Consider the following 12457-nt stretch of genomic DNA (forward strand, 5'->3'; position numbering starts at 1 on the left):
AGTAAAGTGGTCAGGCACATTACTTGAGGATTTGGATACGATGGATAAGGGTGATGTTGAATTGTTTTTGCATACCATTCACGATTCAGCAGGTTTTATGGTAGAATCCATGAAAGACCTGGGTTCCATGGCTGTGGGGATCTCTTCCATGTCTGTTTCAGCTCGTCGGGGACTGTGGTTGCACCATTGGTCGGCCGACGCGGAATCGAGGAAAAGTGTGGAGTCCCTACCCTACACAGGTCAGGCTCTCTTTGGGGAAGCTTTGGATGCGTTGATATCCATGGCTACAGTGGATAAGTCTCAGTTTCTTCCCTCAGCTGCACCTGCTCCGAAGAAATCCTTCTCTTCATCAGCATCACAGTCCTTTCGGCCTAACAAGCCTAGAAAGGCCAAACCGTCCAATACCTTCTTTAGGGGAGGTCCAGTTAAATCCAAGAAACCTGCTGCTGCAGGTTCCCAGGAACAAAAGCCTGTTTCAGGTACGCCAAAGTCCTCCGCATGACGGTGGACTGCGCGGCCTGGAGGTGGGGCCAGTGGGAGCGAGACTCAGACAGTTCAGTCACGTCTGGGTATCGTCCAGCCTGGACCCCTGGGTGATAGATATTGTGTCCTAGGGATACAGGCTGGAATTTCAGAATCTCCCTCCTCACCGATTTTTCAAATCAGGCTTGCCAGTTCTACTGGCATACAGAAATGTCCTAAAAGAGGCTGTCCAGAAGTTGGTGAGGCACAGGTCATTGTGCCAGTTCCTCCTCATTTGCAAACCACAGGTTACTATTAGAACCTTTTCGTGGTACCGAAACTGGATGGTTCGGTCAGGCCCATTCTGAACCTAAAATCACTGAACCCCTTTCAAGTTCAAAATGGAGTCTCTCCGGGCGGTGATATCAGGTTTGGAACAGGGGGAATTCCTGGTATCCCTAGATATCAAGGATGCGTACCTCCACATCCCGATTTGGCTGCCGCACCAGGCTTATCTCCGTTTCGCATTACTAGACTGTCATTTCCAGTTCCAGGCCCTGCCATTCGGCCTCTCAACAGTACCAAGGGTGTTCACCAAGGTGATGGCAGAGATGATGATTCTCCTCCGCAAACAAGGGGTGAACATCATTCCATATCTGCTGATAAAGGCATCGTCCAAGGAGAAGCTGTTGCAGTCCATTGTTCTCAGAACCCACCTACTCAGACTCCATGGTTGGATTCTGAACCTTCCAAAATCACATTTGGAACCAACCCAGAGGTTGTCTTTTCTGGGGATGATCCGCGACACAGAAGTGCAGAGGGTGTTTCTTCCGCAGGAAAAGGCGTTGGTGGTACAAACAATGGTCCGGGATATCCTGACGCCAGCCCGGGTGACGGTTCATCAATGCATTCGCCTTTTGGGAAAGATTGTGGCCTCTTACGAGTCTCTCCAGTACGGGAGGTTCCATGCTCGGGCCTTCCAACTGGATCTCCTGGACAAGTGGTCAGGATCTCATCTCCACATGCACCAGAGAATTCGTCTGTCGCCAAAGGCCAGGATTTCACTCCTCTGGTGGCTCCAATTGCCTCACCTTCTGGAGGGCCACAGGTTCGGGATTCAGGACTGGGTCCTTCTAACTACGGATGCGAGCCTTCGGGGCTGGGGCGCAGTCACTCAAGTGGAAACTTTCCAAGGAAGGTGGTCAAGTCTGGAAGCCGGCCTGCCGATCAACCTCCTGGAACTAAGAGCCGTCTACAACATTCTTCTTCAGACGGCCCATCTTCTAAGAGATCGGGCCATTCAAGTACAGTCAGACAATGTAACGACGGTGGCTTACATAAACAGACAGGGCGGAGCGAAGAGCAGAGCGTCAATGTCAGAGGTGACAAGAATCATCCTCTGGGCATAAAAACACGCGTTGGCGCTCTCAGCAATCTTCATTCTGGGAGTGGACAACTGGGAAGCAGACTTCCTCAGCAGACACGATCTCCATCCAGGCGAGTGGGGTCTCTATCCGGAGGTGTTCAAGGAAATAACAGACCTTTGGGGGTTACCTCAAATAGATATGGTGGCCTCTCGTCTCAACAAGAAGCTTCAATGCTATTGTTCCAGGTCGAGGGACCCACAAGCAATGCTATTGTTCCAGGTCGAGGGACCCACAAGCAGTGGCAGTGGACGCCCTGGTGTCTCCATGGGTGTTCCAGTCGTGCACGTGTTTCCGCCACTTCCACTCATTCCAAGAGTTCTAAAGCTCGTAAGGAGAACAAGAGTTTAAGCGATCCTCATTGCTCCAGACTGGCCAAGGCTTGGTACGCGGACCTTCTGAATCTCTTGCAGGAAGAGCGAGGCCTCTTCCTCTTCGGGAGGACCTGCTGCAGCAGGGGCCGTTCGCCTATCGAGACTTACCGTGGCTACGTTTGACGGCATGGAAGTTGAGCGCCTGATACTTGCTCGGAAGGGCATTCCGAAGAAGGTCATTCCTATCCTGATACAGGCTAGGAAAGGGGTAACGTCTACGCATTACCATCATATTTGGAAGAAATGTCTCTTGGTGTGAATCCAAGAAGTTTCCTACGGTGGAGTTTCAACTGGGACGTTTCCTCCTCTTCCTGCAAGCAGGTGTGGATATGGGCCTGAGGTTGGGATCTGTGAAGGTCCAGATTTCGGCCCTGTCCATTTTCTTCCAGAAACAATTGGCTGCCCTCCCTGAGGTTCAGGCTTTTTTGAAGGGAGTTCTGCACATTCAACCTCCCTTTGTACCGCCTACGGCGCCTTGGGACCTTAACATGGTGTTGCAGTTCCTCCAGTCAGACTGGTTTGAGCCTCTACAGGAGGTTGCGGTCAAATTTCTTACATGGAAGGCTGTCACGTTGTTGGCTTTAGCTTCTGCTAGATGTGTGTCAGAATTGGGGGCTTTGTCTTGTAAAAGCCTTTACTTGATCTTCCACGAAGATAGAGCTGTGCTCCGGACACCTCAGCAGTTTCTTCCAAAGGTTGTGTCGGCATTTCATATCAACCAATCTATTGTGGTGCCAGTGGCTACTGACTCCTCAATGTCATCAAAATCCTTGGATGTTGTGAGGGCTTTGAGAATCTATGTGAAGAGGACTGCCCGTCACAGGAAATCGGACTCTTTGTTTGTCCTGTATGATCCCAAGAAAATTGGGTGTCCTGCTTCAAAGCAGACTATATCTCACTGGATTAGATTCACTATCCAGCATGCTTATTCTACGGCAGGATTGCCGTGTCCAAAATCTGTTAAGGCCCACTCTACTCGTAAGGTGGGGTCTTCCTGGGCAGCTGTCCGGGGTGTCTCGGCATTACAACTTTGCCGAACGGCAACTTGGTCTGGGTTGAACACGTTTGCTAAGTTCTATAAGTTCGATACTTGGGCCTTTGATGATCTGAAGTTCAGTCAATCAGTTCTGCAGGAGCCTCCACGCTCTCCCTCCCGTTCTGGGAGCTTTGGTACATCCACATGGTGCTAATGTGGACCCCAGCATCCTCTAGGACGTAAGAGAAAATAGGATTTTGGTTACCTACCGGTAAATCCTTTTCTCGTAGTCCGTAGAGGATGCTGGGCACCCGCCCAGCGCTTCGTTTTCCTGCAACCGTTATCTGGTTCAGTACAACTTTGTTTAGTTATATACTGCATTTTTACTTGGTAAGTAATGTTTCAGCAGTTGCTGAGTTTTTCAAGTTAGTTAGCTTGATGTTCCTTGTATGTGTGAGCTGGTATGAATCTCACCACTATCTGTGTTAAATCCTTCTCTCGAAGATGTCCATCTCCTCGGGCACAGTTTCTAGACTGAGTCTGGTAGGAGGGGCATAGAGGGAGGAGCCAGCCCACACTCTCAAACTCTTAAAGTGCCAATGGCTCCTGGTGGACCCGTCTATACCCATGGTACTAATGTGGACTACAGCATCCTCTACGGACTACGAGAAAAGGATTTACCGGTAGGTAACCAAAATCCTATTATCTCCAGTGAAGGGCAATCTTAATGCTTCAGCATACCAAGACATTTTGGACAATGCTATGCTTCCCGTTTCTATTCCAACATAACTGTGCTTCAGTGCACAAAGCAAGGACTATAAAATAGACATGGTTTGATGAGTTCGGTGTGGAAGAACTTGACTGGCCCACACACAGACCTGACCTCAACCCCATAGAGCACCTTTGGGATGAATTGGAACGGAGATTACGAGACAGGCCAACTTGTCCAACATCAATGCATGACCTCATAAATGCTCTACAGAATGAATGGGCACAAATTCCCACAGAAACAGTCCAAAATCTTGTGGAAAGCCTTCCAAGAAGAGTGGAAGCAGTTATAGCCGCAAAAAGGGACCAACTCCATAGTAAAGCATACGTATTTGAATACAATGTCATTACAGTCGCTGCTGGTGTAATAGTCCGGCGTCTGAATACAATTTTTTATATATATATATATATATATATATATATATAGACACACACACACACACATATATATATATATATATATATATATACATACACACACACACCTCTTCCCCCCCCCACCCGATTCTGTGGACTCAAAAAATGTACTTAGGGGTTTGATTATTTATAAACTTCGGCTTCCTGACGTGTTTAAGCCCGGGAAATAATAGGGCAATACTTTCAATAACAAAACAGAACACTGTCCTTTTCATTTTCAGGTTTAAATACTCTACGAAGCAGCGCCTTTTATAAGGCACCACTTATAAATAAACCACTTACACTGTATTAACGTCTTCACCATCAAGACTACATGGTTCAAAAAATAAAATGAAAACACCACCTTACAAATTAAATTTAAATAGATTTCAAGGTTAGATTTTGTCAGATTGGATAGAAGCAGTATGGGATAGCTACAGGTATAATATCTAAAAAGTTATGGAAAGATTCCAAGTAGGTTCTATCAACTGCGTCAGTGCTGAATCAGTGAAAGCCTACTGAACATTCACTCCTGCTACCTGCAAATGTTGTAAGAGGAAGCACAGACTCTCCATCAATATCATCAGTCTGTATGTAACCATGGCATGATGGGACAATAAGCACTGTTCCTCCCAAAGCAGGCTGGTCAGCTTGTTCTTCTAGATCCGAGGGTCGGAGATCCTACATCAGATGAAACGTATGTAGATTATTTAACATTTTAATTATAAAGCATACTAGAACTCAGTGATGCAAGCTTTCCATAATCATGTGAGAAATACACCTAACACTGTGCACTGGGTGGAAAATATAGACTGGCAATTGTGTTTAAATAGTACTACTAACACTATTATAATAATTAGCCAGTGCAATGTATGGCATATATTCTTCATATAGCTAAGCAAAATAGAAATGAGCCCTTATCAGTTGCATACAGTATATGCTTAGTGAACCAGTCAAATAAGTTAAACCTATTTACTCATTAAATGTGCCTCTAGTTTCCAAAAATGTAAAAAAAAAAAATCAAAAAAATTATTGCTCTCTTTTTTTTTGTGGTAATACTTAAGTTTATTCGTATCATGTCATTTCTAAAATACAAAGGTAAAACAGGCAGTCCTTTTGGAGAAAAGTGCTGTATAAATAACATTACTATTATATAATAATTATAAAATCTTACAACAGCAGTAGCTCAGGGAAGGGAACGTGGATCGAGTTACAGTAGATAACATACAATACTAGGGGTTGTAGACAATTATATGTAAGCAAGGTCGTAACTAATAATATGTCATGTTTTTCAAAAGCAAAAAAAAAGTAACTTGAAAAAAACAAAACAAAACAGTATATTCCCTGATTGCAACATATTCACAACGTATGTTATGGGTGTCCACTGATCATTTTGAAGTTCTCCGGAAAAAAAAGAAGTAAAAGCAGATACTTGATGTGCACCTAATGACTCAATGACAAAATTCCATTATTTGGCAATGCAGTACTTACTTCTTTCACATAGCTTTCCACCAAGTCAATGTGACAGTCATCTGTCTTTATGTGTGCACTTGCGATACCTTCGTCACTCGGTACAGGATGGTGCAGTAGTTTCGTGTTGCTCCTGACCCTCATCTTTAAGGATTGCTCAGTGCAATACAAAGAGTCATGTCTGAGGGTTATGTCAGTGTGCTGGGTCTCCTGGGGCAGAGAGTCTGTGTCCAGAGAGCTCTGAGGATTTTGCTGCAAGTCCGAATCAATAGAAACCTCAGTCTGACAAAGTGGTGTAGATATTTCATCAGAAGCAAGTGTGCGAATAATAATACCAGGTGTATGGCAGTGGACTGTGACACTGTCACTTGTATTGAGTAGGTGCTCGGGCTGTGAACAGATGCAGGGAAAGAAAGGTGACAATCTGTAGAGTGAGCAATTCAGTCCTGTCTGCTAGTAATCATACTGAAGGAAAAACCTGGCTAAATGAGAACTTTGTACAAAAGAATATGTTCCGTAGAGCCATAACATAAAGGATGGTAGCTTAGGCCTGATTCTAGGCTGCATGTAATGCCAACATGCACGTAGTTGGGTGATTTTTTTATAACGTGCAAAAAATACTGAAACCTTGTACGATGCATGTGTTACCCAGAGTGTATGCCAAAGGCGCATGTGTTATACAGCATCGTACTACACAAATGAAATATAATACATTTCATAATATCAAAGTATAGAACAAAGCACACACTGGGAAAACTGTCAGGCTCATTTGCCTCTAGAGAAGCTCGAGTACATATCTCCAAACTGGTGGGCCAAGACGCAGTTGTCTATTAGATATTTACCAATTGTGGTCAAACTGGCAGGTCTATCACATACTTTCACCAACCGTGTTAGGGTATATTCCAGGATAGAATCCAGAGATTCTTTTATATTAACTTTTTGAATTGGAGGACTGTATCCCATCAATATTTCACCTGAATTAGAGAATTCCTTGGTGTGGGAATTTGTTATGTTAGACTATTGGTGTACAGCAGGGGTGGGGAACCTTTGGCCCTCCAGCTGTTGCTGAACTACACATACCAGCATGCCCTGCGACAGGTTTGCTATTTGGCCATGGTAAAACTGTTTCAGGGCATGCTGGGATTTGTAGTTCACCAACAGCTGGATGGCCGCAGGTTCCACACCCCTGGTGTACAGTGTCCATAAGGAATGGTGGTCTTGGGGAGTGCCAAACACAACTAAGAGAGGGTCAAAGAGTCCCCTTAATTCCTTGTTCAAAATCCTTTCAAGAAGATGTGAACAAAGGAGATTTTATTTCAATGTCTATAACGAGACTCTCATACCAGAGTACACCCAATGACAGTCAATCAATATTTGATAGGGTAGCATTCTCTATCTGACCTGTGAGCTGAACACTACTGCAGGGTGGCTGCCATCCATTATAACCCCAATTGAGGGAATTAAGAACTACCAGTCTGGGTAGGTTATCCAGTGTTTAACCTGTAAGCTGAATTATACTTTTGACAAGAGCAGCCAGTTACATCCTTTAGTGCATTTCAAAGGACGTACAATTTGCTTTTTCGATAGAGGGTTGAAGTTTATTACTAGAAGCTCACACGTTTGAAATAAACAGCCCTGAGGAAGTTGTTATTGACAAAACGTGTTGGGTGATATTGTTTCAATAACTGAAAGAGTGGAGTTCAACGAGCTCACCCCTTTTAGGGGAGACAGCGAGTTATTAACATCTTACCTACAATGGCCATGTTATAGGTGTGTTATGAAGGTTTTTATACATTGTTTTAAATAAAACCAAATGTGAATGAAACAGACAAATATTTATTGACTGTCATTGGGCATACTCTGGTATGAGAGTCTCGTTATAGGCATTGAAAGAAGATTTACTCAGTTGTCCACATCTTCATGAAAGGATTTTTAACAATTAAGGGGACTATTTGAACATGTATCAAATGTGTTTGGCACTCCCCAGGAGCACCACACCATAAAACCTTTCTGGTCCCTACTGGCAAAGGACCATACTTGGGGAAGAAGCCTTTGCAAAATAGACTTTTTAACAAATTATACTATATGTGGCTTAAATAATATGTATATATATATATATATATATATATATATACACACACATACATACACACACATACATACACACACACACACACACGTACACGTACATAGTGTCCCTAAAGAATACAGAGTTATAGCATCGAGTTAACATGAATCTTGCAAAGCACATCAACCTTTGCATCACAAATTATGATAATCATATTGAAGATTTTATTTGTTAATATTCCAATTAAATAAAATATTGTTGAAAATGTAATTAATTTCATGTCTTGAAAATATGAATTATGCATTATTGCCTCACACATGGTTTCACCCCCTTTCCTCCGGACTAATTCACCTTCTCCACCAGCTGGTAAGTGGCCACACATGTCCCCACTGCCGGACCGTCCAGTGGTACCTGCATCCATTTCCTGGTTACTGCTGATCCTATTTGCTGAGTCCCGGGATGGCATGTAATGGATCTAGGCTGTCCCTGCTTTGTGGAGCACCTGCTGATCTGGAGAACTGTGTGCCTGCACGGTGGCGGGCACCTGGAGCCTTTGAGGTCTATTTACTAAGCCTTGGATGGAGATAAAGTGTACAGAGATAAATTACAGGCCAATCAGCTCCTAACTGCCATGTCACAGGCTGTGTTTGAAAAAAATAAGATTTTAAACCTACCGGTAAATCTTTTTCTCCTAGTCCGTAGAAGATGCTGGGGACTCCGTAAGGACCATGGGGTATAGACGGGCTCCGCAGGAGATATGGGCACTCTAAAGAACTTTTACTATGGGTGTGCACTGGCTCCTCCCTCTATGCCCCTCCTCCAGACCTCAGTTAGAGAAACTGTGCCCAGAGGAGATGGACAATATGAGGAAAGGATTTTGTATATCTAAGGGCAAGATTCATACCAGCCCACACCAATCATACCATATAACTTAGAATATACGCAACCAGTTAACAGTCTGAACGAAAAAACAGTATCAGTCTGAACGAAAAAACAGTATCAGTCAAAGACTGATTCCAACTGTAACATAACCCTTATGTAAGCAACAACTATATACAAGTCTTGCAGATTTAGTCCGCACTGGGACGGGCGCCCAGCATCCTCTACGGACTAGGAGAAAAAGATTTACCGGTAGGTTTAAAATCTTATTTTCTCTTACGTCCTAGAGGATGATGGGGACTTCGTAAGGACCATGGGGTTTATACCAAAGCTCCAGACTGGGCGGGAGAGTGCGGATGACTCTGCAGCACCGACTGAGCCAACGCAAGGTCCTCATCAGCCAGGGTATCAAACTTGTAGAATTTTGCAAAAGTGTTTGAACCCGACCAAGTAGCTGCTCGGCACAACTGTAATGCCGAGACGCCTCGGGCAGCTGCCCAAGAAGAGCCCACCTTCCTAGTGGAATGGGCCTTGACCGAATTTGGTAACGGTAATCCTGCCGTAGAATGAGCCTGCTGAATCGTGTTACAGATCCAGCGAGCAATAGTCTGCTTCGAAGCAGGAGCGCCAACTTTGTTGGCCGCATATAGGACAAACAGTGCTTCCGTTTTCCTAACCCGAGCCGTCCTGGCTACATAGATTTTTAAGGCCCTGACTACATCCAGGGACTTGGAGTCCTCCAAGTCACCCGTAGCCACAGGCACCACAATAGGTCGGTTCATATGAAATGATGAAACCACCTTGGGCAAATAATGAGGACGAGTCCTCAACTCCGCTCTATCCACATGGAAAATCAGATAGGGGCTCTTGTGAGACAATGCCGCCAATTCGGACACCCGCCTCGCAGATGCCAAGGCCAACAACATGACCACCTTCCAGGTGAGAAATTTTAATTCAACAGTCTGAAGCGGTTCAAACCAGTGAGATTTTAGGAACCGTAATACCACATTAAGGTCCCATGGTGCCACTGGGGGCACAAAAGGACTCCCTTTACAAAAGTCTGGACTTCTGGGAGAGAAGCCAATTCCTTCTGAAAGAATATAGATAGGGCCGAAATTTGTACCTTAATGGAGCCTAACTTCAGGCCCATATCCACTCCTGTCTGTAGAAAGTGGAGAAAACGGCCCAGATGGAAATCCTCCGTAGGAGCATACTTGGCTTCACACCAAGAAACATATTTCTTCCAGATACGGTGATAATGTTTCGCCGTCACCTCCTTCCTAGCCTTTATCAGCGTAGGGATGACTTCTTCCGGAATACCTTTCCCAGCTAGGATTCGGTGTTCAACCGCCATGCCGTCAAACGTAACCGCGGTAAGTCTTGGAACACGCAGGGCCCCTGCTGTAACAGGTCCTCCCTGAGAGGAAGAAGCCACGGATCTTCTGTGAGCATTTCCTGAAGATCTGAGTACCAGGCCCTTCGAGGCCAATCTGGAACAATGAGTATTGTCTGCACTCTTTTTTGTCTTATGATTCTCAATATTTTTGAGATGACAGGAAGAGGAGGGAACACATAGACCGACTGGAACACCCATGGTGTCACCAGGGCGTCCACCGCTACTGCCTGAGGGTCCCTTGACCTTGCACAATACTTCCGAAGTTTCTTGTTGAGGCGTGACGCCATCACGTCTATTTGAGGAATTCCCCAAAGACTTGTTATCTCTGCAAAAACTTCTTGATGAAGTCCCCACTCTCCTGGATGGAGATCGTGCCTGCTGAGGAAGTCTGCTTCCCAGTTGTCGACTCCCGGAATGAAGACTGCTGACAGAGCGCTTACGTGATTTTCCGCCCAGCGAAGAATCCTGGTGACTTCCGCCATTGCCACTCTGCTCCCAGGGCCGTCTTAACAGCAGTGTGGGCCCCTGGGCACAGCAATGCACTGGGGCCCCTACCCATCCTCCATGGGTGAGGGTACTATCAGCGGCAGCTTTGATGTCCCGCTGTCACGATCCGGGTATCTGGACGCCATTACCTGCCGTTTAGGTGTCTTCTGAGACTGGCCCAGCATTCCAAATCCGGATCTCATCTGTGTCAACACTCTGCACATCCCTCCTGTCATTCTGAGACACTACCACAGCGGCGCCATGTTTGAATCCAACATGGCGTCTCCCGTCCTCCGCCGCCGTTACTGTGTTATTGCTGCAGGTTCTCAGAATCATGTATCATGCCTGCCGCGGCCTCTGCTGCCCTCCAGGTGTCTCAGCATGTAGCTGTCGTCTGGCGTCTCCTGTCCTCCGCGGCCGGCGCCGCCATTATCACTATGTTTGCACATTTCATTACAAACCAGTTTTCCCTCCAGGTTCCAGCATGGGCGCAGCCATGTTGGATTTGATCACATGCTCCAATTCCTCCAATCCACCATCTCTGGAATCTGCATAATTGCCTAGCCAATGCCTGCATAGCAGCAGGTATAAGTATCCTGTGTCTAGGCCAGATAGATGTCAGTGCTTTGAATGTCATACCTTGTTCCAGTCTCTCTCTCCTGTGGCTTGTTTCTCCAGGTTCCAGCTCCTGTCTCCAGCATCCACAAAGAGACCCGCACCTGCTTTCCATCCTGCGGTGCAGCCTGACTCTGCAATCCTCTGTGACTGCTCCAGCTTTCAGCTATTACTTCGTTTGCTTCCAGCTTCCAAGCTTTCAGCTATTAACCCATCTGTTTCCAGCAACCTGCTTCCAACAGAATTCAACCTCCTTAAAGAGCCGGTGTTCTCCCAGCGGATTTCTACTTACCAGCAGTATCCACTACCACCGGTAACCACTCTTCATTTCATCTGTTTCCACGCACCCTAGCATCTTTCAGTTTTAACTCCGTATCTCCACCATCTGGCTGGTTCCGTCCAGTGACCCCTACAGTGCATTCCAGTTACCAGCATCATCTCATACACCTACTGGCGTGTTCCTCGGTTGTCTCCACTACTACAGCCTGGCCTGGTAAGGTTATTCCACCCAAGGACTATAACATCCGTTCTGCAACCTACCAGTGCCCTGTTATACCTTTAATGGTTTAGTGATCCAGGAACTGTATTATCTGCCACTGCTAATACTGACTGTGAATGCTGTTGTGATTTATACGGAGTCTGTTTAATAAACTTTCATTTAACTTTTAACCTGCTTGTCATGGTCACACCTTCGGGTTTCCTTCCACACTTACATGTCCAGGGGTCTGATTAAACCATCTAAGTTTAACTTCATTCCAGCCCCTACAACTGAGGCTTCCTCCCGTCAGCCTAAACCCTCAGTTGTGACACCCGCGGGAGGGTAGGGGGTGTTCTATCTTCCGCTCAGCATGTAGGACCTGGAGCAGTAATTTCTGCTAATTAATCCTTTACTGCACAGATGGGGTGGGAGGGAGAACACTAAACTGTAGAAGGGGGCACTGGGCTGAATGAAGGGGCCCCGGTACATGACTTCCAGCGCGGTATGGGGTGTTTAATATGTAAAGGAGGGGTCGATAGTGGAGTGGGCTCAATATTCATAATTTTCTGGTGAGAGAGCAGCTTGCTTGACTGCAGATATCTCAAGTTCCTGGAAAAAGATTTCTTAGCTTTGAATGGGATAAAAAAATTAGAGTGTCTCCCTTG

General features: G+C 45.7%; 1 protein-coding gene across 4 annotated transcripts in view; it reads right to left on the bottom strand.

The window, feature by feature from the left end:
- The window catches only part of DMTF1 (cyclin D binding myb like transcription factor 1), a 288329-nt gene that overhangs the window by 21840 nt on the left and 254032 nt on the right, over positions 1-12457 (bottom strand). For 3 of the 4 annotated variants that reach the window (XM_063926916.1, XM_063926917.1, XM_063926915.1), the window contains exons 15-16: positions 5892-6260; positions 4940-5081 (exon numbers count right to left, since the gene is read on the bottom strand). In XM_063926916.1, coding sequence (XP_063782986.1) covers positions 4940-5081; positions 5892-6260 — 511 coding nt within the window. The remainder of the gene's footprint in view (positions 1-4939; positions 5082-5891; positions 6261-12457) is intronic. The other variant, XM_063926918.1, reaches the window with a different exon arrangement.

This window comes from Pseudophryne corroboree, chromosome 6 (assembly GCF_028390025.1).
Source record: "Pseudophryne corroboree isolate aPseCor3 chromosome 6, aPseCor3.hap2, whole genome shotgun sequence".
Classification (NCBI taxonomy): domain Eukaryota; kingdom Metazoa; phylum Chordata; class Amphibia; order Anura; family Myobatrachidae; genus Pseudophryne; species Pseudophryne corroboree.